The 25,761-nt window shown below is 57.3% G+C and overlaps 1 protein-coding gene across 1 annotated transcript in view; it reads right to left on the bottom strand.

The window, feature by feature from the left end:
• Positions 1-17,242: 17,242 nt before the first annotated feature.
• NBEAL2 (neurobeachin like 2) overlaps positions 17,243-25,761 on the bottom strand; it is a 149,787-nt gene continuing 141,268 nt past the window's right edge. The window contains exons 53-58 of the mRNA XM_048510517.1: positions 24,865-24,959; positions 23,819-23,935; positions 23,475-23,636; positions 20,743-20,891; positions 19,838-19,973; positions 17,243-18,736 (exon numbers count right to left, since the gene is read on the bottom strand). Of these exons, the coding sequence (XP_048366474.1) occupies positions 18,635-18,736; positions 19,838-19,973; positions 20,743-20,891; positions 23,475-23,636; positions 23,819-23,935; positions 24,865-24,959 (761 nt within the window). The 3' untranslated portion in view covers positions 17,243-18,634. The remainder of the gene's footprint in view (positions 18,737-19,837; positions 19,974-20,742; positions 20,892-23,474; positions 23,637-23,818; positions 23,936-24,864; positions 24,960-25,761) is intronic.

Below are 25,761 nucleotides of genomic sequence, written 5' to 3'. Positions count from 1 at the left end.
CCCCCCCCCCCCCACCCCCCCCCCCCCCCACCCCCCCCCCCCCCCACCCCCCCCCCCCCCCACCCCCCCCCCCCCCCACCCCCCCCCCCCCCCACCCCCCCCCCCCCCCACCCCCCCCCCCCCCCACCCCCCCCCCCCCCCACCCCCCCCCCCCCCCACCCCCCCCCCCCCCCACCCCCCCCCCCCCCCACCCCCCCCCCCCCCCACCCCCCCCCCCCCCCACCCCCCCCCCCCCCCACCCCCCCCCCCCCCCACCCCCCCCCCCCCCCACCCCCCCCCCCCCCCACCCCCCCCCCCCCCCACCCCCCCCCCCCCCCACCCCCCCCCCCCCCCACCCCCCCCCCCCCCCACCCCCCCCCCCCCCCACCCCCCCCCCCCCCCACCCCCCCCCCCCCCCACCCCCCCCCCCCCCCACCCCCCCCCCCCCCCACCCCCCCCCCCCCCCACCCCCCCCCCCCCCCACCCCCCCCCCCCCCCACCCCCCCCCCCCCCCACCCCCCCCCCCCCCCACCCCCCCCCCCCCCCACCCCCCCCCCCCCCCACCCCCCCCCCCCCCCACCCCCCCCCCCCCCCACCCCCCCCCCCCCCCACCCCCCCCCCCCCCCACCCCCCCCCCCCCCCACCCCCCCCCCCCCCCACCCCCCCCCCCCCCCACCCCCCCCCCCCCCCACCCCCCCCCCCCCCCACCCCCCCCCCCCCCCACCCCCCCCCCCCCCCACCCCCCCCCCCCCCCACCCCCCCCCCCCCCCACCCCCCCCCCCCCCCACCCCCCCCCCCCCCCACCCCCCCCCCCCCCCACCCCCCCCCCCCCCCACCCCCCCCCCCCCCCACCCCCCCCCCCCCCCACCCCCCCCCCCCCCCACCCCCCCCCCCCCCCACCCCCCCCCCCCCCCACCCCCCCCCCCCCCCACCCCCCCCCCCCCCCACCCCCCCCCCCCCCCACCCCCCCCCCCCCCCACCCCCCCCCCCCCCCACCCCCCCCCCCCCCCACCCCCCCCCCCCCCCACCCCCCCCCCCCCCCACCCCCCCCCCCCCCCACCCCCCCCCCCCCCCACCCCCCCCCCCCCCCACCCCCCCCCCCCCCCACCCCCCCCCCCCCCCACCCCCCCCCCCCCCCACCCCCCCCCCCCCCCACCCCCCCCCCCCCCCACCCCCCCCCCCCCCCACCCCCCCCCCCCCCCACCCCCCCCCCCCCCCACCCCCCCCCCCCCCCACCCCCCCCCCCCCCCACCCCCCCCCCCCCCCACCCCCCCCCCCCCCCACCCCCCCCCCCCCCCACCCCCCCCCCCCCCCACCCCCCCCCCCCCCCACCCCCCCCCCCCCCCACCCCCCCCCCCCCCCACCCCCCCCCCCCCCCACCCCCCCCCCCCCCCACCCCCCCCCCCCCCCACCCCCCCCCCCCCCCACCCCCCCCCCCCCCCACCCCCCCCCCCCCCCACCCCCCCCCCCCCCCACCCCCCCCCCCCCCCACCCCCCCCCCCCCCCACCCCCCCCCCCCCCCACCCCCCCCCCCCCCCACCCCCCCCCCCCCCCACCCCCCCCCCCCCCCACCCCCCCCCCCCCCCACCCCCCCCCCCCCCCACCCCCCCCCCCCCCCACCCCCCCCCCCCCCCACCCCCCCCCCCCCCCACCCCCCCCCCCCCCCACCCCCCCCCCCCCCCACCCCCCCCCCCCCCCACCCCCCCCCCCCCCCACCCCCCCCCCCCCCCACCCCCCCCCCCCCCCACCCCCCCCCCCCCCCACCCCCCCCCCCCCCCACCCCCCCCCCCCCCCACCCCCCCCCCCCCCCACCCCCCCCCCCCCCCACCCCCCCCCCCCCCCACCCCCCCCCCCCCCCACCCCCCCCCCCCCCCACCCCCCCCCCCCCCCACCCCCCCCCCCCCCCACCCCCCCCCCCCCCCACCCCCCCCCCCCCCCACCCCCCCCCCCCCCCACCCCCCCCCCCCCCCACCCCCCCCCCCCCCCACCCCCCCCCCCCCCCACCCCCCCCCCCCCCCACCCCCCCCCCCCCCCACCCCCCCCCCCCCCCACCCCCCCCCCCCCCCACCCCCCCCCCCCCCCACCCCCCCCCCCCCCCACCCCCCCCCCCCCCCACCCCCCCCCCCCCCCACCCCCCCCCCCCCCCACCCCCCCCCCCCCCCACCCCCCCCCCCCCCCACCCCCCCCCCCCCCCACCCCCCCCCCCCCCCACCCCCCCCCCCCCCCACCCCCCCCCCCCCCCACCCCCCCCCCCCCCCACCCCCCCCCCCCCCCACCCCCCCCCCCCCCCACCCCCCCCCCCCCCCACCCCCCCCCCCCCCCACCCCCCCCCCCCCCCACCCCCCCCCCCCCCCACCCCCCCCCCCCCCCACCCCCCCCCCCCCCCACCCCCCCCCCCCCCCACCCCCCCCCCCCCCCACCCCCCCCCCCCCCCACCCCCCCCCCCCCCCACCCCCCCCCCCCCCCACCCCCCCCCCCCCCCACCCCCCCCCCCCCCCACCCCCCCCCCCCCCCACCCCCCCCCCCCCCCACCCCCCCCCCCCCCCACCCCCCCCCCCCCCCACCCCCCCCCCCCCCCACCCCCCCCCCCCCCCACCCCCCCCCCCCCCCACCCCCCCCCCCCCCCACCCCCCCCCCCCCCCACCCCCCCCCCCCCCCACCCCCCCCCCCCCCCACCCCCCCCCCCCCCCACCCCCCCCCCCCCCCACCCCCCCCCCCCCCCACCCCCCCCCCCCCCCACCCCCCCCCCCCCCCACCCCCCCCCCCCCCCACCCCCCCCCCCCCCCACCCCCCCCCCCCCCCACCCCCCCCCCCCCCCACCCCCCCCCCCCCCCACCCCCCCCCCCCCCCACCCCCCCCCCCCCCCACCCCCCCCCCCCCCCACCCCCCCCCCCCCCCACCCCCCCCCCCCCCCACCCCCCCCCCCCCCCACCCCCCCCCCCCCCCACCCCCCCCCCCCCCCACCCCCCCCCCCCCCCACCCCCCCCCCCCCCCACCCCCCCCCCCCCCCACCCCCCCCCCCCCCCACCCCCCCCCCCCCCCACCCCCCCCCCCCCCCACCCCCCCCCCCCCCCACCCCCCCCCCCCCCCACCCCCCCCCCCCCCCACCCCCCCCCCCCCCCACCCCCCCCCCCCCCCACCCCCCCCCCCCCCCACCCCCCCCCCCCCCCACCCCCCCCCCCCCCCACCCCCCCCCCCCCCCACCCCCCCCCCCCCCCACCCCCCCCCCCCCCCACCCCCCCCCCCCCCCACCCCCCCCCCCCCCCACCCCCCCCCCCCCCCACCCCCCCCCCCCCCCACCCCCCCCCCCCCCCACCCCCCCCCCCCCCCACCCCCCCCCCCCCCCACCCCCCCCCCCCCCCACCCCCCCCCCCCCCCACCCCCCCCCCCCCCCACCCCCCCCCCCCCCCACCCCCCCCCCCCCCCACCCCCCCCCCCCCCCACCCCCCCCCCCCCCCACCCCCCCCCCCCCCCACCCCCCCCCCCCCCCACCCCCCCCCCCCCCCACCCCCCCCCCCCCCCACCCCCCCCCCCCCCCACCCCCCCCCCCCCCCACCCCCCCCCCCCCCCACCCCCCCCCCCCCCCACCCCCCCCCCCCCCCACCCCCCCCCCCCCCCACCCCCCCCCCCCCCCACCCCCCCCCCCCCCCACCCCCCCCCCCCCCCACCCCCCCCCCCCCCCACCCCCCCCCCCCCCCACCCCCCCCCCCCCCCACCCCCCCCCCCCCCCACCCCCCCCCCCCCCCACCCCCCCCCCCCCCCACCCCCCCCCCCCCCCACCCCCCCCCCCCCCCACCCCCCCCCCCCCCCACCCCCCCCCCCCCCCACCCCCCCCCCCCCCCACCCCCCCCCCCCCCCACCCCCCCCCCCCCCCACCCCCCCCCCCCCCCACCCCCCCCCCCCCCCACCCCCCCCCCCCCCCACCCCCCCCCCCCCCCACCCCCCCCCCCCCCCACCCCCCCCCCCCCCCACCCCCCCCCCCCCCCACCCCCCCCCCCCCCCACCCCCCCCCCCCCCCACCCCCCCCCCCCCCCACCCCCCCCCCCCCCCACCCCCCCCCCCCCCCACCCCCCCCCCCCCCCACCCCCCCCCCCCCCCACCCCCCCCCCCCCCCACCCCCCCCCCCCCCCACCCCCCCCCCCCCCCACCCCCCCCCCCCCCCACCCCCCCCCCCCCCCACCCCCCCCCCCCCCCACCCCCCCCCCCCCCCACCCCCCCCCCCCCCCACCCCCCCCCCCCCCCACCCCCCCCCCCCCCCACCCCCCCCCCCCCCCACCCCCCCCCCCCCCCACCCCCCCCCCCCCCCACCCCCCCCCCCCCCCACCCCCCCCCCCCCCCACCCCCCCCCCCCCCCACCCCCCCCCCCCCCCACCCCCCCCCCCCCCCACCCCCCCCCCCCCCCACCCCCCCCCCCCCCCACCCCCCCCCCCCCCCACCCCCCCCCCCCCCCACCCCCCCAGGTGGGATGCCTTATATTTCGCACTTCAGCAAAACCAGTCTAGTACGTCTTATTTTTAGGGAATGTCTTATATTCAGGGAAACGGTAGATTCTTTTAAGATGTTCTAACCACTACACTGCTCTCTACGTCACCACCCTTTTTGAAATCAACATACAATGTATGCAATCAATGTATGTGGGATAAATCATCCCATCTCAACCCTTTTCCCCTTTCCTTTCTTCTTTTCTTTTTGTAGCTTTTAATTATTTCTTTTTCTTCTCCTATATGACTTAAGTGTGACTAGAGGGTTTTTTATTAGATAATTAGATTATTGATGACAAAAAATAGATTAGTACTGAGTGATACTCTTATGTTTGTAAACCCTCTCTGTATAAGAATTTGTTATATTAATCGATGTATTTTCTTAAATTTTCAATAAAGTTTAAAAATTTACACACACACACACAGAGAGACAGAGTCTATAAATAATACATAGTACAAGGAACGTAAATGATTTAAAATAGAACAGTAAACAGCTAAGATTTACAAAATATACGTTACATTCAATGCAGGCTGCTTCCACAAACATTTCTACGTGTAAATTTCCTTTTTAGACAGCCAACTCCAGACCTTATTCTATTCATCTTATACCTTTTGATCTCATATCTGAAACAATGATATCAACTGGTTCTGGTGGGTTTTCCGGGCGGTGTGGCCGTGGTCTGGTGGATCTTGTTCCTAACGTTTTGGCATCTTCAGAGGTGTATCACAGATGGAAGTCTGTTTCAAAACCTATCACAGGTGTATCACAGATGGAAGTCTGTTCCAAAACGTTAGGAACAAGATCCACCAGACCAAAGCCGCACAGCCCGGAAAACCCACCAGAACCAGTTGAATCCGGCCACGAAAGCCTTCGACAATACAATGATATCAAAAGTATTTCTACTATTCCCTACTGTTGAACTTAAAAATAATAGTAAAAAAAAATCCTATATACATGTATGTTTTGCAACCGTTTGCATCCTGCTCCCCCCCCCCCCCCCCGGAGATTTGGGGGAATCCACACAAAATAGGGTTGCCTTGGGAAAGGCCTGGAAGTTTGGGAGTTGGAAGAGTGGGATTTAGAGACAGGCGGGATTTCTGCAGGCGATAATGTTACCGAGGGGTAACGAATTTAAGGAAACTAAGGCCCAAAAGCTCAAGCCGACAAGGAATAAAATCAAAGAAATATTTTATTCAGGCCAACAGACGGGCAAGTTAGGATCAGAGGAGCCACACAAAATGGACGCGGGTTCCTGCTTTTATAGGTTACATCAGAACAGCATAAGAAAGAATACACCCCAAAATTCAACCCCCATCAATCAATCACTGTGTAGGGAGGGAATTATCCCTTACCCCAAAACATTTAGGAAAGGCAAGGGCCCTTATTGGAAGATGTCCAGTGAACTAAGGCCCAGCCTCACCTTATCAATGCAGAGAAGGGCAACGAGGATGATTGAGGGACCGGAGCACCTTCCTGATGAGGAGAGGCTGCAGCGTTTGGGACTCTTTAGTTTGGAGAGGAGGCGGCTGAGGGGGGATAGGATTGAAGTCTATAAAATGATGCACGGGGTAGAAAATGTGGACAGAGAGACATTTTTCTCTCTTTCTCACAATACTAGAACCAGGGGGCAGCCATTGAAAATGCTGGAGGGAAGAATTAGGACTAATAAAAGGGAATACTTCTTCACGCAACGTGTGATTGGTGTTTGGAATATGCTGCCACAGGAGGTGGTGATGGCCACTCACCTGGATAGCTTGAAAAGGGGCTTGGACAGATTTATGGAGGAGAAGTCGATCTATGGCTACCAATCTTGATCCTCCTTGATCTGAGATTGCAAATGTCTTAGTTGGCACCAGGTGCTTTCGGGAGCAGCACAGCAGCAGAAATAGGAGCCACTTGGCGTTCACATCCCTGCACATGAGCTCCCCAAAGGCACCTGGTGGGCCACTGTGCCAGTAGCAGAGAGCTGGACTAGATGGACTCTGGTCTGATCCAGGTGTGAGGCTCTGTTGCCTATGTTCTTAAGCGCTACTGCTTTCACCTCCTGCACGTGAGCTCCCAAAGGCACCTGGTGGGCCACTGTGAGTAGCAGAGAGCTGGACTAGATGGACTCTGGTCTGATCCAGCAGGCTCGTTCTTATGTTCTTAAGGCCATTGCTTTCACCTCCTGCATGTGAGCTCCCAAAGGCACCTGGTGGGCCACTGCGAGTAGCAGAGAGCTGGACTAGATGGACTCTGGTCTGATCCAGCTGGCTTGTTTGTATGTTCTTAGCAGACCAGGCACTCAGGAGCAGCAGCAGAAGGCCATTGCTTTCACCTCTTGCACGTGAGCTCCCAAAGGCACCTGGTGGGCCACTGCGAGGAGCAGAGTGCTGGACTAGATGGACTCTGGTCTGATCCAGCTGGCTTGTCCTTATGTTCTAATGTTGTTCTGTTGACCTACTTTCTAGACAAAGAGCCTAAACATTCACCCATGTTCTTGCTTTGTATCAGAAAAAGGGCAGACTCAAGGTACTAGTAGGAACAATGAGACCTCAAAAACAGCTTAGTTTACGGTCTCTTACATTTCCAAGTAGAAGCAAGAACATTTTCATCCCTTATTCGTTTAATCTGGAACTACACATACAGATCCAGAGAATTCCCACAGCTAAGGCTCTGCCATAGCTGGCAACCCAGAAGGGAGGGGGTGCGCATTCTTCAGGGCTGCTGCAAATCTGGGCAGCAACAGGGAAAAGGATGCCAACACCCCATTATAAGAAAAGGGAAATAACTGGAGGGGTTCAATCTTACTAAGGTGACTTATTTGGTACCTATTGAAACTGGAAACATTCTTCTAACCTAACTCTGTGCCTACAATAATGCCATGCCGCCCGCCTTCCAAAGCAGCCATTTCCTCCAGAAAAGTAGAATAAATCTCTCAGAAAAAAAAGATAATAAATACTTCTGCCACCCTTGCAATCTGGAGTTGCAAGAGATCTGCAGAGCAAAACTTCTGCATTGGGGAAGGAACAGAGACTAACCTCGTCCTACGGCCGACCTCTCTCTTTTCCAATTGCGGCCAGCCTCGGGGCAAAGTCCAGAGTCAGCGGGCGGCGGGCGGGGCTGCGTGACACGTGTAGGAGGCTGTGATACGCGTGTCGGGGCATCCACACGTGATCAGCGGGCCAGGGGCCAAGGGGGCTGAACAAAGTGGATGTTTGCAAGCGGTCTTTTTGTGCATGCAGGAGTTTGCAAAGTTGGGTCGCGTCTGGAGGCAACCGGGGAGGGAGTTGGAAACCCTGCAGCCTGCGCGGTCAAGTCTGGGGAGACAATCTTTTTTTTTTTTTGCATTAAAAGTCTCCCGCAGGCTCGATTTCCTTTACTCGGTGCAAACCCAAGCTGGGCTTGCAGGCAGCGGACGGGTTGCCAACTTTTTAGCCAGCCCCGCGCCTCTGCCGGGCGAGTCCCAAGCTCTGCGACCCTCCTAAAGTTGCAACCCGGGCACGAAAGGGTTAACCCGCGCCCGTGGTTGGGGGACGGCCTGGACTGTGGTGCGCGTGCGCGTGCCGCTCCACAACCCCCCCCCTCCCCGCTTGGGCTCCTTGCTATTGAGACGGAGCGGTTTGCCGACAGCGCCACCTGCTGGCCGGAGGTGGGAGGCTGAAACCACATGCTGTCAATCTTCATTACCTCTGGTTGGGTTCCTCCCCTCCAAAGAGAGAGAAGCGCCCTTGCAAAAACAAATAGGTGGGAGGATTGGAATCCACACCTTGGCTGGCTCTTGGGAGAGCCAGCCAAGGTGTGGATTCCAGTCCTCCCACCTCTTTGCTTTTGCAAGGGCTTGGCTTTGCACAGGGGACGGCACCACTGCCTGCCTGCCAGCCTGCGGAAACCCGCATCTCCCAAGTCTTGTGCTTCTGCACACACCGTGCACTTTTAATCCGCTTTCACATTTTTGGACCACTTTAAGTGGCAACATTCGCTCGTGAAAGACCACTGAAGTGCGTTATTTGGCATGTGTGAAAACCAGGGCCATCCTACTGCCTGGCACCAAGGGATGCCTTAGCCCAGTGATGGCGAACCTTTTCGAGACTGAGTGCCCAAATTGCAACCCAAAACCCACTTATTTATCTCAAAGTGCCAGCATGGAAATTTAACCTGAATACTGAGGTTTTTGTTTAGAAAAAATGGTTGGCTCTGAGGCATGCGTTACTCGGGAGTAAGCTTGGTGGTAGTCGATGGCTTTGCTTTGAAGCAACTGTGCAACTCTTCCAACAGGTGAATCATGACCCTAGGAGGGTTTACTCAGAAGCAAGCCCCATTTCCAGCAACCGAGCTTACTCCCAGGTAAAGGATCGCGCTTTAGTTTAACAGCGCTTAACAGGGTTACCTACACTACTTCCCCAAAACTAGGCCTTAGATTTAATGATAATAATCAAGCCCAGCGACCCAGGCCAACCTAAATGTGTGTGGGGGGGGGGCACTCTGTTTGCGCGTGCCCACAGAGAGGGCTCTGAGTGCCACCTCTGGCATTCGTGCCATAGGTTCGCCATCACTGCAGTTTCATCATACTGTGCCATCCCAAAGACAGGCAGATGGACTCACAAAGCTTCTCCATCCCCCAATATGGTCTATTCCAGCTGACGGCGCCTGTACAGAGTGTCAGGCGAGGATCCTTCTTTGCTGTCTCACACACGAAGCTGCCTTCCACTGAATCAGACACTTGATCCAGCAAGGTTGGCATTGCCTGAACAGACTGGCAGCCGCTCTCCATCATGGCAGAGGTCTTTCCCACCACCCTTTTAACTGGCGATGCCGGGGATCAAACTGGGGACTTTTGACATGCCAAGCAGATGCTCTTCAACTGAGCCACCCATGGCCCCTCATGCGAAGCAGCCTACCGCTGAATTAGACCCCCAGACTATCATGGCCAGTATTGTAGGCGCAGAGACAGCCTAAAGGATTTAATCCTTATAAATGATCTATAAGTAAAACTATTCCCCCCCATTAGCTCTTCCTTTCCTATAATGGGGTGTTGGCAACCATAAAGCTGCTGAACAAGAATCATGCAGGCCTTTTGCATACTGTTCTTTCACTGTTGCTAACCAGAATTGTAACAACCCTGAAGAATGCCCCTTGTTCTCATTTCTACAGAATTTGTGAACTAAGTTGTTTTCGCGGTCTTAATGTCTCCCGGAACCTTGAGGTTGCCCTTTTTCTGATACTGAGTAAGGAACGTGGCTAAATGTTTAGGCTCTTTGTCTGGAAAATAGGGCAGCAAAGAACAATACTGATATGGGGGCTTTCCCCACTCACCTTCTGCTGCGCGCCATCTCACACATTCCCTGGCGCCGCTCTCGGGGGGTTTTCATCGACCCTGCGCAGAGCGCAGGGTCATCAAAAGGTGCCGTTTCTTCGGCACCAGGAATGACGCACGCTGAGGTGGTGCAAGAGCAGCAGCGTCGGGGCGGCTGCGTGCTTGCCGCCCTTGCAAGTGGGGAGTGCTGCTGGACCCCGCGCTACTTTCCCGGAGTAGCGCGCAGCAGAAGGTAAGTGGGGAAACCCCCCATGGTGAGCCTTAATTCTGAGAAGGGCCTTAATTCCCAAGACGTCAAAGGGTGAAATTCTGACATCTTCCAATAAGGGCTTTAGCCTGCCCCAAATGTTTTGGGGAAAGGGAAAATCTCCTCCTCTCCAAATGATTGATTGATGATGAGGGTACTTCGGGGGAGTATTCTTTTCTGCCATTTTGATGTAACCTGTCTTTATCCTATAAAAGTGAGAGACATCTGGAGAGACGCAGGTTGCAGATGGTGGTGGGCTTGACCTGGATCCTTGGGCCGACTGTTGACTGAGTTATTACCCTTGTACCAGTGGTGGGATCCAAAAATTTTAATAACAGTTTCCGATGGTGGTGGGATTCAAACAGTGGCGCCGCTGCACACACGCACCTCCAGTCCCTATTGGGCAGGGAGGTTGCTTTAGTAACCTAAGGTGACCAGATGGTCACTTTTGTGAACCGGGATGGGGGGTAGGTGGCTGCGCGCGCATGCGCGTCACTTTATGCGTTCAGGAGCCGCATTGCCTTCTGGTTTGCTTGCCGTTTCCCATACAATGACAGGGGTGGGGAAACGGCAAGCCCCAAAACTGTCTCCTGCTTGACAGCGCACGCCTTGGGAGTAAGCTGCCGCACTGCCTTGCGCCCCAGAAAGCAGTGAGGCAGCCTCCCAAAAATCGGGACAATTTAAATAACCCGCGGGACAAATTGTGTAAAGGCGGGACTGTTCCGCCAAAAGCGGGACGTCTGGTCAGCCTGTAGTAACCCCTTCTCGGCACTCAGAAAAAATTAGTAACCACTTCTAGAGAAGTGGTGAGAACTGGTTGGATCCCACCTCTGCCTTGTACCGCTGAACATCTATACTGCTAAGAACCCAAGACTGTGTGGGGAACCATCTTTCTTGTTTTAATTTATGCCTGTATTGACGAGCTGGAATTCTGCCTGGTAAAGCAACTTTCTACATTCTTTGCAATAAAACTTTACTTTTAATATTGACAGTCTGAGATGCAGGCCAAACCCACCACCTGGGGACAATTCGGAGATACAGCAAGGGTCATTTGGTGTCATAAACACACACGGTTCAGCTGTCTGATAGGAGGAATGGAAGGTAGAGGTCGCTCTTACCTGGGAAAGCTCTGTGGATACTGCCCAGTGATTGGTGAAGGAAGACAGGAGATTATAGCCAGCATTGTTATAGTTAGAGAGAAGAATCCTTTGCACCCCCATTTTAACGCTTTCCTCCGTACCCCTTCCTGTGGCCCAAAAGATACTTGTATTACGCCCTGGAACTCTTTGCTTTGAGGCTTACAGCTGAGGGTAGCAATGGGGTTTATTGCATCTTGGATGGCCTCCCTTCTCCTGTTTTTGATTGTGGACTAGGCAGAGAGGGATGTTTTTACTTTATTTTACTTTATTGTCCCACCTTGCTTGGATTTTATGCTTATAAACAGTGGTGGGATCCAAAAAATTTAGTAACAGGTTCCCATGGTGGTGGGATTCAAACTGTGGTGTAGCGCCAATGGGGCCGGGCACGACGGGGGCGTGGCTGGGCATTCCGGGGGCGGGGCATCCGTGGGCCTGGCTGTGGCAAGGACGCAGCCGCTGTGCCGGTCCTTGGGCGGGAAACGAATGCACGCAGGCACAGGCTGCCACGCACACCGGTGCACCTCCTGCTAGACTGCTTCAAGTTCTGCGCGCTACTGCTGAGAGGAGGGGCGTGACTAAGGCCAAAATCACGTGGCAAAATCACCAATTAGTAACCCCCTCTCGGCACACACAAATAATTAGTAACCCACTCTCGGGAACCTGTGAGAACCTGCTGGATCCCACCTCTGCTTATACAGTATGTCTTTATTGAAATGTTGGAAGCTGCTCTAAGCCTGCTTTGGTAGAAAGAGCGGGTTATAAATCTAATAAATAAAAAAAGAAACACTGTGTTAGTACTCTAGTAAGTCAGGTAGCCAGCCAGGTGAATTGTTTTTGTGCATTTCGCTGCCACTGACCTAGATACCTTTTGAAAAATACCTTTCTTCAGTAAAACTTACTTATGTTTTATGGTGAGGATTGCTCAGGTAGTTCCTGAGACCAAGCCCAGGTGAAGTTTGGTTATGTTACTGCACCAAGGCAGAATCAGCCTTGACTCCGGGATATCTTATTAAAGGGCAAACCCCAGTTCTCCACAGATGCCAGTTAACAAAGTGTTTATGGTAATCAGGGGCACATCTACAGAAAATGGTGCCCAGGGCAAGCGTGGAAATTGCCCCCCACCCTCAAATCCTACAGGTTCTCCCCCATTTTGGAACCAGCTCTCCTTTGGCCAGGTCTACCATTACATTCAACCACAGGTAACCTGCTGTCTGGAGGGCTGGTCTACCTTATATAAAGCTGTGGTGCGACCGCACTTGGAGTACTGTGTTCAGTTCTGGTCGCCACATCTCAAAAAGGATATTGAGGAGATAGAAAAAGTGCAGGGAAGGGCAACGAGGATGATTGAGGGACTGGAGCACCTTCCCTATGAGGAGAGGCTGCAGCGTTTGGGACTCTTTAGTTTGGAGAGGAGACGGCTGAGGTCTATAAAATTATGCATGGGGTAGAAAATGTGGACAGAGAGAAGTTTTTCTCTCTTTCTCACAATACTAGAACCAGGGGGCATCCATTGAAAATGCTGGGGGGAAGAATTAGGACTAATAAAAGGAAACACTTCTTCATGCAACGTGTGATTGGTGTTTGGAATATGCTGCCACAGGAGGTGGTGATGGCCACTCACCTGGATAGCTTGAAAAGGGGCTTGGACAGATTTATGGAGGAGAAGTCGATCTATGGCTCCCAGTCTTGATCCTCCTTGATCTGAGACTTCAAATGCCTTAGCAGGCCAGGTGCTCGGGAGCAACAGCCGCAGAAGGCCATTGCTTTCACATCCTGCATGTGAGCTCCCAAAGGCACCTGGTGGGCCCCTGCGAGTAGCAGAGAGCTGGACTAGATGGACTCTGGTCTGATCCAGCTGGCTTGTTCTTATGTTCTTACCTTCCAGTAAGAAGAATTCGTGGGTCTACCAATGGCAGGTAGGCCAGCCCTCAAGTGGTGGTGGCTTTCTGTTTTGCAGAAAGGTGATTTGGGTACCCCTAGGCGGTGCCCAGGGTTCATACCCTGGCTTGCTCCATCCTAGATTCACCCTTGACGGTAGTTATATTTGTTTTGCCTTCATGAAAAAAAGAATTAAAGGAACGTCCTGGCTGGATTGTGCCCCTAATAATCCAGATTGTGGAAGAACACAGAGTACGGCAGATTCTTGTTTCTTTCAGAAGTTTATTCAAAGTCTTATGAACAGGATACCATCATGGCTGCAGGATAAAAACTCAGGCAGCAGAAGGCAGCCATTTTCAAGTTTAAGGCATAAACTTTTTAACGTTTGAGTTCAGATTGTGCTTTACATGGACGGACACCTCCCTGGGCTTTGCAGATGTTTTCCTGAGAGTAGACCGGTCTGTTGTCAATTTGTCCAACCCCTGCAGCCGCCATTTTGATCTCTTGGATAGAGAAAGAGAGACCCATGAAGTGATCCTTAAACCTTGGCCATAACTAGGAACTAAATCACCAATGGCTGCTGTGCGGCTACTTCACGATGGGCCCACATTGAAAGGTAATTTGCAAATGGAAACTGGAGCAAATCTGACCTTATTGTACGGCAAACTTTGTTGTTGTTTTTCCTTCTGAAAGCTGGACTCGCAAAGCTCCCTAAAAATATCTGCAATAACCCTCCAGATCGAGGGAACAAGATTAAGGCATGCATGATGGTCTTTCCCTCTTCTATATCTTTCTCTGCCAGACCGCTGCTGCATAGTCCTTTGACCAAGACCTATAACTGCACTCAGTTCAGGCTCAGTTTGCTAAGAGTTGTACAAATCTGTAACAAACGATTTGTGTGAAGCCCCCTGTGCAGCCCCATAAAGAGGAACTGTGCACACTATGTCTTGTCCCTTTCTGTTCTTGCTGACTAGCTTTCTGGCCCGCCTTCGGTCAAAGGGTGAGGCACAAGCCGCCCCCTCGTTTGGTCCCTTTGCAATCCCACAGTCGCAAGGAAATCATCCAGCAAAAGAAGAGGTTGGAATTTGCGACAGCACAGAGAGCACCTTGACGAACAGTCCTTAGGGGAAGATGCAATTTTGCCTTCCCTCTCAACATGTAGAAACAATGTGAAGCTGGGGCACCAAAGGGGCACAATTCTTAGTGGTATTCAAAGCGGCAGCAGGTGTGAATACCTTTCTGGAACTTCTCCTGTGTCAACACCTGTCTGTTTTCAAACGGGGGAAAAAATAAAGTCTGAGAAGAGAATCCTAACCTGGCTCTTAGCTTTGGTTTCCCACTTCTCTCCAAACTCGTTGCAGGCGCTGTCTACCTTGGATTGCACTGCATACATCGACATGCGATCAAGTCTCCTTTCGGGTGGCTGCCGGCAGCTGCCCTCTTCCAATCGGGATCCCCCAAAGAACGCGTCCAGTAATTCAGAAGCATCCACCACTAAGCTGCAAATCTCTCTCGAGCCTACTTGATCCTCGCAAACCCAAGACCGGAGGTCTGCAAGCTGCGGCTCTCCAGATATTCATGGACTACAATTCCCATCAGCCCCTGCCAGCATGACCAATTGGCCATGCTGGCAGGGGCTGATGGGATTTGTAGTCCATGAACATCTGGAGAGCCGCAGCTTGCAGACCCTTGTCCAAGACAAAATAAAGAGGAGGAAGCCAAGAAGATTTTGCCCCTCCCCAGGACGCTCACCCTGAACGATGGACAAATCCACAGGGAGACCTGGGTGCTCTCTCAAAAGCCCACCGAAGTCCCAAAAAAGCTCAAAGTAACTCTCCCCCCCAATAAAATACAAAACAGTAGAAAACATTGGATCAACATTCATAAAAGGTACAAAACCCGCTTATATATTATTATGTACACAGAAAACGATGATACAACAGGACAGGCAGAAAAGAGTATCATCTTTTTTCCTGCAAAATGCCAATATTGCACTTGGTGTTTTTGAAACTTGGTCTTCACCAAGGATTTGCTTTTGGGAATGGGGGTAGGGTCAGAGGTCATTGCTTTGAGAACCTGGACCTTCTCATTAGCAAAAGAAAGGAGAGTGGCATATCTATTGTCTGAGTACAAGTAGTTCCAGCATCCATAGAGGGACACAGAGGAGTGAGTTGGTCCCAAGAAAGGGCGAGAGAGACTCTCCTTGCCAAAACCTTCAGTAGTCAACATTCCAGTGCATAATGTCTTCTCCTACAGAGTTTCAAGCTTCACAGGGCCATGCTTCGCACATATAAAGCCAGTGCGCTCCTCCCAGTGGGCCTTAAAGCCTTCCTTTTCCCTGCGAAAGCCATGTTTGGAAGAAGACGTCCCTTTTATATTTCCAGCCTTCTGAGCTCGGGCGAGAGAACCCACGGTGCTTCGTCACAGCAATGGAACGGAAGGGCAAACAACCGAGTCTGCAGATTCTCGAATTCACGTTCGTCGCATTAGCAACCCTCCCCGTCCCCCAACAGAACAGAAATCGGGGAGGAGGCCACCCACATGGCTTAGGAACAGTCCAGAGTTGGAGCATGAAGCATTGGCTGCTTTCCCAAGGAAGCGAGTCAAAGGTATCCGACAGAACCAGGGGTTTTCTACGTGAAACTGTAGTGGCAGAACGTTCTCTATGCTGTGAGGAGGACGGACACATGATATAAGGTGACAAAGGAGCTACATGGGAGACAGAACCGGGGGGCTCGGATTTGGGATCCGGGGGAGATCCTTCTCTTCAAAACGTCTGCAATCTTATGGAATCAGTGTGTCCCGTACACCCAGAGAGACAGAACCAAGACCTTAAGGTTTGGAGGCTGACCTGCCGAATAACCCCCCTTCTTTTCAAGGCTCACTACTACTTTGGTTCAGGGTGAATCACGTGTGAAGGAAAGATCCAAAGTCCTTGCATTGTAGGAAGTTAGAGTGGGCAGCCCGACCAAATGTGGGCAGAGGCAGAGTCATATGGGGGGGTCATATGGGGACATATGCTCCAGGCGTTTGGTCCTGTGGGAGGCGGACAATCACCCCCACGCCACACCTCCTTCCCCCCTCGGCTCCACCCCCCCCAGGCTGCTCAGGACAGCTGTCACCTAAGTTAAGTGGGGTGTGGGTGTGGGAGACACGGGGGGCTTGCAGGGGGCGTGGCCAAGCAGGTGTTGCCCCGGGCGCCATTTTCCCTCGCTACACCTCTGAATTTGGGAAGTGAGAGGGGACCTTTTGATGTGTAGCCTCCAACCCAGTTCAGTCTCTTGGACCATTTCGGGTGCCTGGAAGTTACAATAATCAGTCTAGGGCACAGGTGTCAAACTCACGGCCCTCCAGATGTCATGGATGCTGGCGGGGATGATGGGAACTGTAGTCCGTAACATCTGGAGGGCCACGAGTTTGACACCTATGGTCTAGGGGCCAAGGAGAACACTCACACCTGATTCTGCAGGAAACACCTCCCCGCCCCTCCCAATCCAGGACTGCTCTGGACTTTGCAAACCTGCATGATTACAAGAATGAAACAAAGCCAGCTATTCATTAGTCAGCTGAGTGGCAGGAGGGGGGAGAAAAAGTAAGGCCCGGATCCTCCTCCTCCCAGAACTAAGCCACCGTTACGGCTACCGCTCAAAGTCCACGCAACCCCATTATCACTGAACCATGATTTTCACCAATGTCATGACTATGTTCCGCTGGAACTGACAGAAATTCTCGCCAAACTCCTGATTCATTTCTCAAAGTTGGCCCCCAAAACACACCGGCTCTGGGCTATTTGCATGTGTGAAGCCACCCGATGACGTTTCAGTAGACCGAGGCAAAGTTCTCCATTTCAGGGACAACCCGGTTCTTGTTTTACCCCACCAAGCATTCCTTTCCCCTTCCCGCTTCCACCCCGACAGTCTACCTCTGTGGTGGCGAACCTTTGGCACTCCAGATGTTATGGACTACAATTCCCATCAGCCCCTACCAGCATGGCCAATTGGGAACTGTATTCCCAATTGGGAACTGTAGTCCGTAACATCTGGAATGCCAAAGGTTCGCCACCACTGGTCTACCCGGACCAACCCCAACTGATATCCAGGGAAGGCTGGAGAAGAGAAAGCAGAAAGTCGCCACCGGTTCCATAACCGCTTTCTTTGTCACACCTGCTGGGAAAAGACCTGCCACGCCTCGTGTTGAGAGTTGCGATGCATCAAACGTCTCTTCTGAACCACAATCTTTATTTCACTTTCAACGCTGAGCAGTTTTGGTTATCAAAAAAGTGCTTAAAAGGGAACCGGACGGACAGCAACGCACGGCCCGCTCTCGGACGTACCACGGAGCGTGACCGAGCCCTTTGCTGCGGATTCCACCGAGAGACCCTGTCCGAGACAGCAGCTACACTGGCTCCCTCAAAGCTTTTTAAAAACTCCCGACCTGCTTTGCTTCAACTGGGATAACAGGCAGGGAGTCGCCCTCGTCCAAAAAGGCAGCGCTGCGCTTTGCAGGGCCGGGAAGCGAGGCAGGCGGAGAGCAGGCCTCTCTCGCTGAGATTGCACAAAATCTTACGCAGGCCCTCTCCTCAAGATAGAGCGGAAGGCTTGCTAGGGTCGCGTGAAGACACAAGGCTATCAAGAGGCAGGGGCTTATTGCTGGTGAAGTTGCGCAGAGGACCAGAATCTGTGCCCGATACTCACAGACTGTGCCCGATACTCACAGACTGTGCCTGATACTCCTCCCCATAAAGTCAAATCCCCCCCAAAGTCACCTATAAGTAACCCAATCCCTGCAGAAACTGAGGGGAAAACAACCCAACAAGATAGGGCACGCCTGCCTATTCACCCCACCCCTTTGCTTTCTCGCTTGCTTGCATGGTTGGCTGCCTTGCTAATATCGTCTGCCTGGCACAGATTAGGTTCCCCTTCACCACTGAGTGCTTCCAACTGGAGAAGAACAGCCTGCGATAGTTTCCCTTTTCAGCTCGCTGTTAAAGCTTCCTCCAAGTCAGCAGACTGGTTTCCCCCGACCGCTGGGGCAAACGATACGCCGCAGTCCTTGGTTCCAGCGCAGTTTTTCTACGTAGTGCAAGAAAAGGGTCTGCTTAAGGCCACTGGAGGAAGACCAGTCCGCCGTCTCGAGGCTGGCGTGCATCTATTGCATTTTGTTTCCTGCTGGGCAGTGGGCGGCGGTGAAAGTCCACGCCCTCCCGTTCCTTCTTCATCCTCTTTCTCTCTTTCCAGTGTAAGATGACGGATACAAACATTTGCCACTTCAAGCTCCACAGGAATCAAATAATAATAATAATAACAACAGTAATCAAGATACAGGGAGGGAACCGGTTGGGTGGACTCTCGAGAGCCCCCCCTCCGGAGATTGTCCTGCGCGCACCCACCCTCGGAGCCCTGTGTGAGAGGGGACGGGCCTCCAGTCTGCATAGCGATCCCGGAGGCAATTTCCATGGCTACAAAACCAAGGGCTGCGCAAAGAGGCCGTCGACAGCAGGCCGCTAGCGGGGAAGTGGCTGAAGACACCCCCAGCAGACGAGGCCGGAGAGATCTTGGGTCCCTCTGCTGCAGGCGCAAAGCAACTGGAAGGCGGACATCTGAGCCAGGGCAGCTATTTGGACTCCATCGGGTTGTATTCTGTCTCGCCGGATGATACCTGGGAGATGCGCCGCGTCGACCGCCAGAGCCGCCTGTGGAATTGGCCTGGCCTCACCTGCAGGGAGGGAAAGAAACCACCAAAGGCAAGTCAGTTTCCTGGGAATGTTTCAGAGGGCAGCTGGGCTGATCAGCAGAACAGCTAGATTCGAGCCCAAGAGCAGCTCGGAGATTGTGGAGGAATGAACTTTCAAAAGTCTCAAAGGGAGCGTTGACAGCTGATACACTGAAAACCTTGTTGGTCTCTAAGGAGAACCAGCGTGGTGTCATGGGTAAGACCAGGTGGCTTCTAATCTGGAGAACAGGGGTTGAGTCCCTGCTCCTCCACACGAGTGGCGGAGGCTTATCTGGTGAAACAGATGTGTTTCCCCACTCCTGCATTCCTGCTGGGAGACCTTGGGCTAGTCACAGTTCTCTCTGAACTCTCTCAGCCCCACCTGCCTCACGAGGTGTCTGTTGTGGGGAGAGGAAGGGAAAGAGGTTCGTAAGCCGCCTCGACTCTCCTTACAGGAGAGAAACAGCAGACTATAAAACCAAACTCTTAATTTTCTTCCCTTGATGTTGCTTAGCACAGCAGTGCAGACAACTTAACTGCATTTGTGGACTTCAGGCCAAGATGGCTGCCCGTGCGGGTGCCACTTGCTACCTTTTGCTTTTCAAGCCAGTTTTTAATGACAGACTCGACAGTGGTGGGATCCAAAAATTTTAGTTACAGGTTCCCATGGTGGTGGGATTCAAACTGTGGCGTAATGCCAACGGGGGTGGCCGGGGCACGACGGGGGCGTGGCTGGGGCACGACGGGGGCGGGGCATTCCTGGGCGGGGCTGTGGCAAGGACGCAGCCGCTGCGCCGCTCCTTGGGCGGGAAACGAATGCACGCAGGCGCAGGCTGCCACGCATGCTGGTGCACCTCCTGCTAGACTGCTTCAAGTTCTGCGAGCTACTGCTGAGAGGAGGGGTGTAACTAAGGCAAAAATCACGTGGCCAAATCACCAATTAGTAACCCCCTCTCGGCACACACAAATAATTAGTAACCTACTCTCGGGAACTTGTGAGAACCTGCTGGATCCCACCTCTGAGACTCGATGTGTCCCTTTGGACCCCGCTCCTCCCGCAGATGATCTTAGCGTGGGAGAAACGGTGGAATGCTTGCAGCTTACCTCAGACGGCTGCCCTGCTCCCACCACAATCAGCTTCCCATCCTCCAGACCCACCAAGATGTGGCTCATCTCCTTAGTCACCGAGACGCTGTGGATGGGGACCTTCATGGCCAAAGGGGAAACGGCCGCTCGGAGGCTGAAATGGCAGCAAAGGGGGATCCCGGTGAAAACGAGAACCGCCCCCAAGTCCGAGAACGGGGGTGGTAAGACAGGAGGCCTGCTCCATCACATGCAACAGAAGCTCTTCTTTTAGGGAATAGTGAAGCAAGCACTGAAACACCCCCCACCCAAACACAGTTGCTGGGACCCACTTTGATGAAATGTGTGTGGAGGCTATAACAACCATACTTTGATGTATTGTCGAAGGCTTTCACGGCTGGATTCAACTGGTTCTGGTGGGTTTTCCAGGCTATGTGGCCGTGGTCTGGTGGATCTTGTTCCTAACTTTTCATCTGCATCTGTGGCTGGCATCTTCAGGGGTGTATCATAAGAACATAAGAACAAGCCAGCTGGATCAGACCAGAGTCCATCTAGTCCAGCTCTCTGCTACTCGCAGTGGCCCACCAGGTGCCTTTGGGAGCTCACCTGCAGGAGGTGAAAGCAATGGCCTTCTGCGGCTGCTGCTCCCGAGTACCTGGTCTGCTAAGGCATTTGGGAGGGAAGTCTGTTCACAGCGTTAACATTGTGTGTAACAGACTTCCCTCTGTGATACACCTCTGAAGATGCCAGCCACAGATGCAGGCGAAACATTAGGAACAAGATCCACCAGACCACAGCCCGGAAAACCCACCAAAACCAACCATACTTTGGTTTCTCAGCACGCAAAGAAGATGGAAACAAGGCCGACTTCGCCTGGGGAGGGGATGTGGGGTGCAGTCGCAGAATCACGGGGCAGCGACTTTTACCTCCAAAGCTCCCGGATCTGCAGTGAACACTGGATGGTCCCCAGCACCACAAACTCCCCAGAGATGCACATGGCGGTGACCTCCTCATCCAATGGGACAGAAGACAGGTGCTTGCCGTTGACCGAGTACAAGTGCAGGGCAAACTTGTCCTTCAAGAAAGAAGAGGCGGGGGGTTAGTTTCACGTTGCTTGTGGGGAGGGCTACGAGCACTCTCAAGGGCCTCGGATACTTTATGGTCCCATCCATCCATCCATCCATCCATCCATCCATCCATCCATCCATCCATCCATCCATCCATCCATCCATCCATCCATCCATCCATCCATCCATCCATCCATCCATCCATCCATCCATCCATCCATCCATCCATCCATCCATCCATCCATCCATCCATCCATCCATCCATCCATCCATCCATCCATCCATCCATCCATCCATCCATCCATCCATCCATCCATCCATCCATCCATCCATCCATCCATCCATCCATCCATCAATCCATCCATCCATCCATCCATCCATCCATCCATCCATCCATCCATCCATCCATCCGTCCATCCATCCATCCATCCATCCATCCATCCATCCATCCATCCATCCATCCATCCATCCATCCATCCATCCATCCATCCATCCATCCATCCATCCATCCATCCATCCATCCATCCATCCATCCATCCATCCATCCATCCATCAATCATTTGATTTAATATACTGCCCTATCCCCGAAGGGCTCAGGGTGGTGAACAGTATAATATCATGTATATAAACATATATATAAGTTAAAACAATTACATTCTAAAACAATATCCCACGAAACCCATATGCAACCCTCCCAGAAGAGCATAATGGGTCCCGATGATGTTAGGGACCCTATATAGCCAAGTCCTTATTCAGAAACAAGAGGTTCAGGCAAAATAGGCCCCCAGATGTTTATTGACAGACATGGAAAAATCCCTCACGTAGAATCATAGAGTTGGAAGAGACCCCAGGGGCCATCAAGTCCAACCCCCTGCCATGCAGGAACACATAATCCAAGCACTCCTGACAAATGTTCATCCAGCCTGTTTAAAAACTTCCAAAGGAGGAGACTCTACTACTCTTTGAGGCAGTGAATTCCACTGTCGAACAGCCCTGACTGTCAGAAAGTTCTTTCTAATGTTGGAATCTCTTTTCCTGCACCTTGAACCCATTACTCCGTGTCCTAGTCTCTGTGGCAGCAGAAAACAAGCTCGCTCCCTCTTCGACATGACGTCCCTTCAAATATTTAAACAGAGCTATCGTGTCCCCCCTCAACCTTCTCTTTGCCAATCTAAACATCCCCAGCTCCCTAAGTCTCTCTTCGTAGGGCATGGATTCCGAACCTTTTACCATTTTTGGTCGCCCTCCTCTGGACCCGTTCCAGCTTGTCAATATCCTTCTTAAATTGCGGTGCCCAGAACTGAACACAGTACTCTAGGTGAGGTCTGAGCAATGCAGAGTAGAGTGGTACAATTACTTCCCTCGATGTAGACACTATTATAGATGCATCCCAGGATTGCATTGGCTTTCTTTAGCATTCCTGAGTGAAGGTTCCTGTTGTCAGGTTTCCCGGGCAACCGCTTGGCCACTGCCTGAATCAGGATGCTGGACTAGAAGATGGACTACAGTCTGGTCCAGCAGGGCTGCTCTCAAGGAAGGAGATCCATAGCTTCCCATGAACTCTCATTGTAATGCCAAGGGGTCCCAACAACTTCTCTACGGGGTTTCCCTATGGATCGAAGCCTGGCATATATCGTTGGAGCGAATACAATCTAAATTTTTATATAAGCTTTTCGGGGTCCCCCATTGCGTACCCTACGCTGCCCTCTGCCTCGAGGCAGGACTACACCTCTTGGAAACAAAAGCATGGTGGGCCACCTTTAAATTTTGGATTCGGTTATGTTTCCTTAATAACCCTAATAGTCTCATTTATTGCACCCTCCACGAACTTCAATCTTCTACCTGGTGGGCTCATATCAAATCAAAGATTTCCTCCCTGGGTCTTTCTTGGGACCAGCTCCTTATGCTTTCTCCTAGCGAGATACAACATTGTATCAAGGTACGGCTATTCGATCAGGAACACCAACATCTAGTTAGTAAAGCAAGGAGCTTGTTCTCTCCCCTCCATTTTAACATCATGCCCGGGAAATGCAGGACAGCTGCATACTTAAACATCTTGTCTGACCCTAAGTTGAGGTGGCCATTTACCAGAGCGAGAACCAACACATTTCCACTAACCTTTTCCCCAGAGAGATTCACGGTACCTTCACAGCAAAAGCGTACCTGTGAATACTGTCAAACCTCTGAGGAGTCATTGGAGCACATTTTATTAGTCTGTCCAAAATTTAACGATTTTAGACCAAACCTGTTTTTAGGGGATCCCTTACTGGTCCATCCAAGCCTTTTTAATCTTAAATTGAACTATCTTCTGAATACAGAGAATCCCAAGCAACTGGACATAGTGGCCAAATTCTTGCTCACTATTACGAAATAATTTCCTGGGTTCCTCTTTCGCTCTGAAGTATGCACTTTTGAAACAGGAGTACCTGTTTTATCTCGTTAAACTGTATTTGGATTACTTAGTTCTGCTATGTTTTAATGCCTAGTAAAGGTCTTTGAACTTTGAATTCTCATTGAATTTGGAGGAACAATTATGCGGAGGCCATTTTGCCATTTCCTCCCCGGCAATCAACATCTTGTGCAGCCCTCACCTTCAAGGAGGCCCTTCCCTCCACGGTGGTATGGACCACGATCTGGCCCTCTTGGCCCACGGTGAGGCTGGAGACAGTGATGGGCAGGGAACTCTCGCAGGGAGGCCGGAGCGACTTCATGAACTGCCCTTGGCGGATGGTGTGGATGATGATGGTGCCGTCCTGGTGGGGGGGGGGAGGAGGCTTTTAGGTTGGGGCTGGACCAACAAGGATGCTCCCGGGGATGGGTGAGCAAACGGAAGATAGAAGAGCAGCAATGTAACTCCCCTTTTGAGTGGGAGAGGAGAATGGTTCAAGCTCTTCTGAGCATTCTGAAAGCACTCGTAAACACAGCCCCATCTTACCTTTGACCCCGACACGGCCATGTCCAACTCGGTGCTCACGGCAACACATGTGACTTCATCATCATGCCCGTAGAGAACCTGGACAGGCTTGGGCACCAGGCCACAAGAGAAACCACCCTGGCACAGGGAAAGGAAACAGGTCAGGGGTAGAATTTCGGGACAGCCACATTTCTTTGCCGAGGAGTCAGCACAAGAACATAAGAACAAGCCAGCTGGATCAGACCAGAGTCCATCTAGTCCAGCTCACTGCTACTCACAGTGGCCCACCAGATGCCTTTGGGAGCTCACAGGCAGGATGTGAAAGCAATGGCCTTCTGCGGCTGCTGCTCCCGAGCACCTGGTCTGCTAAGGCATTTGCAATCTGAGATCAAGGAGGGTCAAGATTGGTAGCCATAGATCGACTTCTCCTCCATAAATCTGTCCAAGCCCCTTTTAAAGCTATCCAGGTGAGTGGCCATCACCACCTCCTGTGGCAGCACATTCCAAACACCAATCACACGTTGCGTGAAGAAGTGTTTCCTTTTATTAGTCCTAATTCTTCCCCCCAGCATTTTCAATGGATGCCCCCTGGTTCTAGTATTGTGTGTGAGAGAGAAAAATTTCTCTCTGTCAACATTTTCTACCCCAGGCATAATTTGATAGCCTTCAATCCTATCCCCCCTCAGACGTCTCCTCTCCAAACTAAAGAGTCCCAAACGCCGCAGCCTCTCCTCATAAGGAAGGTGCTCCAATCCTTCAATCATCCTCGTTGCCCTTCTCTGCACTTTTTCTATCCCTTCGATATCCTTTTTGAGATGTGGCGACCAGAACTAAACACAGGACTCCAAGTGCGGTCGCACCACGGCTTCATCTAAGGGCATGACAATCTTTGCAGTTTTATTATCAACTCCTTTCCTAATGATCCCCAGCATAGAGTTTGCCTTTTTCTAAGATTTCTAAGTCAGCATTTCTAAGACAGCGCCTGGGGGGTGGGGCAGGCGCGGGGTACATCCCTGCAATGCTCTGCACCCTGTCACAGAGGAGTCAATGTACCCTTTCAGCCTCACCTGTTGGAGGACCTGCCATACCATGCAGGTGGTATCCCGTGATCCAGAAATGAGGTAGATTCCGCAGAGGTCTAAGGCCAGGCAAGTGATGACATCTAAAAGAACAAAAGACAAATGCTAGACCCACAAATCGCCAAACACGAATCCGCCCGTTGGCAGACCAACATCCATCTCAGAGGACAGTGCCTGCGGCATCTCGGCATCTCTACAATTTCTCGGCAACAACTCAAAATATTATTAATATAGAAAGATAAACCTTACAGAAACTATGTACGTGTTTATGGGATTGGGCTTTTATTTTGAAAACCAAAAATAAGTGAGATATATGTATTTGAATATATATTGATACTTGATTTTGTACTTTACAGAACGGCTTGAAAAAGAAGAATTGAAATAACAACCAAATCCGGAGGTTTTATAGCCAAATAGCCCACCTGTTGAACTAGATTAATAATATTTTAAGTCAGCCATTCTCAACCAGGGTACCGTGGTACCCTGGGGTGCTGTGAGCATGTCCCAGGGGTACCGTGGCAACACTACCGCCCCCCCTCATTTTTGTGGTGTCTCCCACCGGCGCCAGCAAGGACACGGAGCTGGCCCATGGGGCAGGGCCTGCCACAAGGTCAGCAGCCACCCCCACCCCCAGTGCTTCCCTTCACCCTGGGAGGGGAAGGTGGGGTGTGTGGCAAGCAGGGGCAATGGGAGGGGAAGGTGGAGGGTGGCAGCAGGGGTACCGTGAGATATGAAGAGTGAGGTCAAGGGTACCCTGACCTCGAAAAGGTTGGGAAACACTGTTTTAAGTTGTTACCGAGAAAACAAAGACAGAATTGTATTCCAATTCATCATTGGTTTAAATATTACTCATTTTGTGAGTATAAGTAAGCATTTGTGTAATTA

Source organism: Sphaerodactylus townsendi, linkage group LG11, assembly GCF_021028975.2.
Source record: "Sphaerodactylus townsendi isolate TG3544 linkage group LG11, MPM_Stown_v2.3, whole genome shotgun sequence".
NCBI lineage: Eukaryota > Metazoa > Chordata > Lepidosauria > Squamata > Sphaerodactylidae > Sphaerodactylus > Sphaerodactylus townsendi.
Note: the sequence above shows the minus strand (reverse complement) of the source record. Positions and strands in the feature narration are given on the sequence as shown.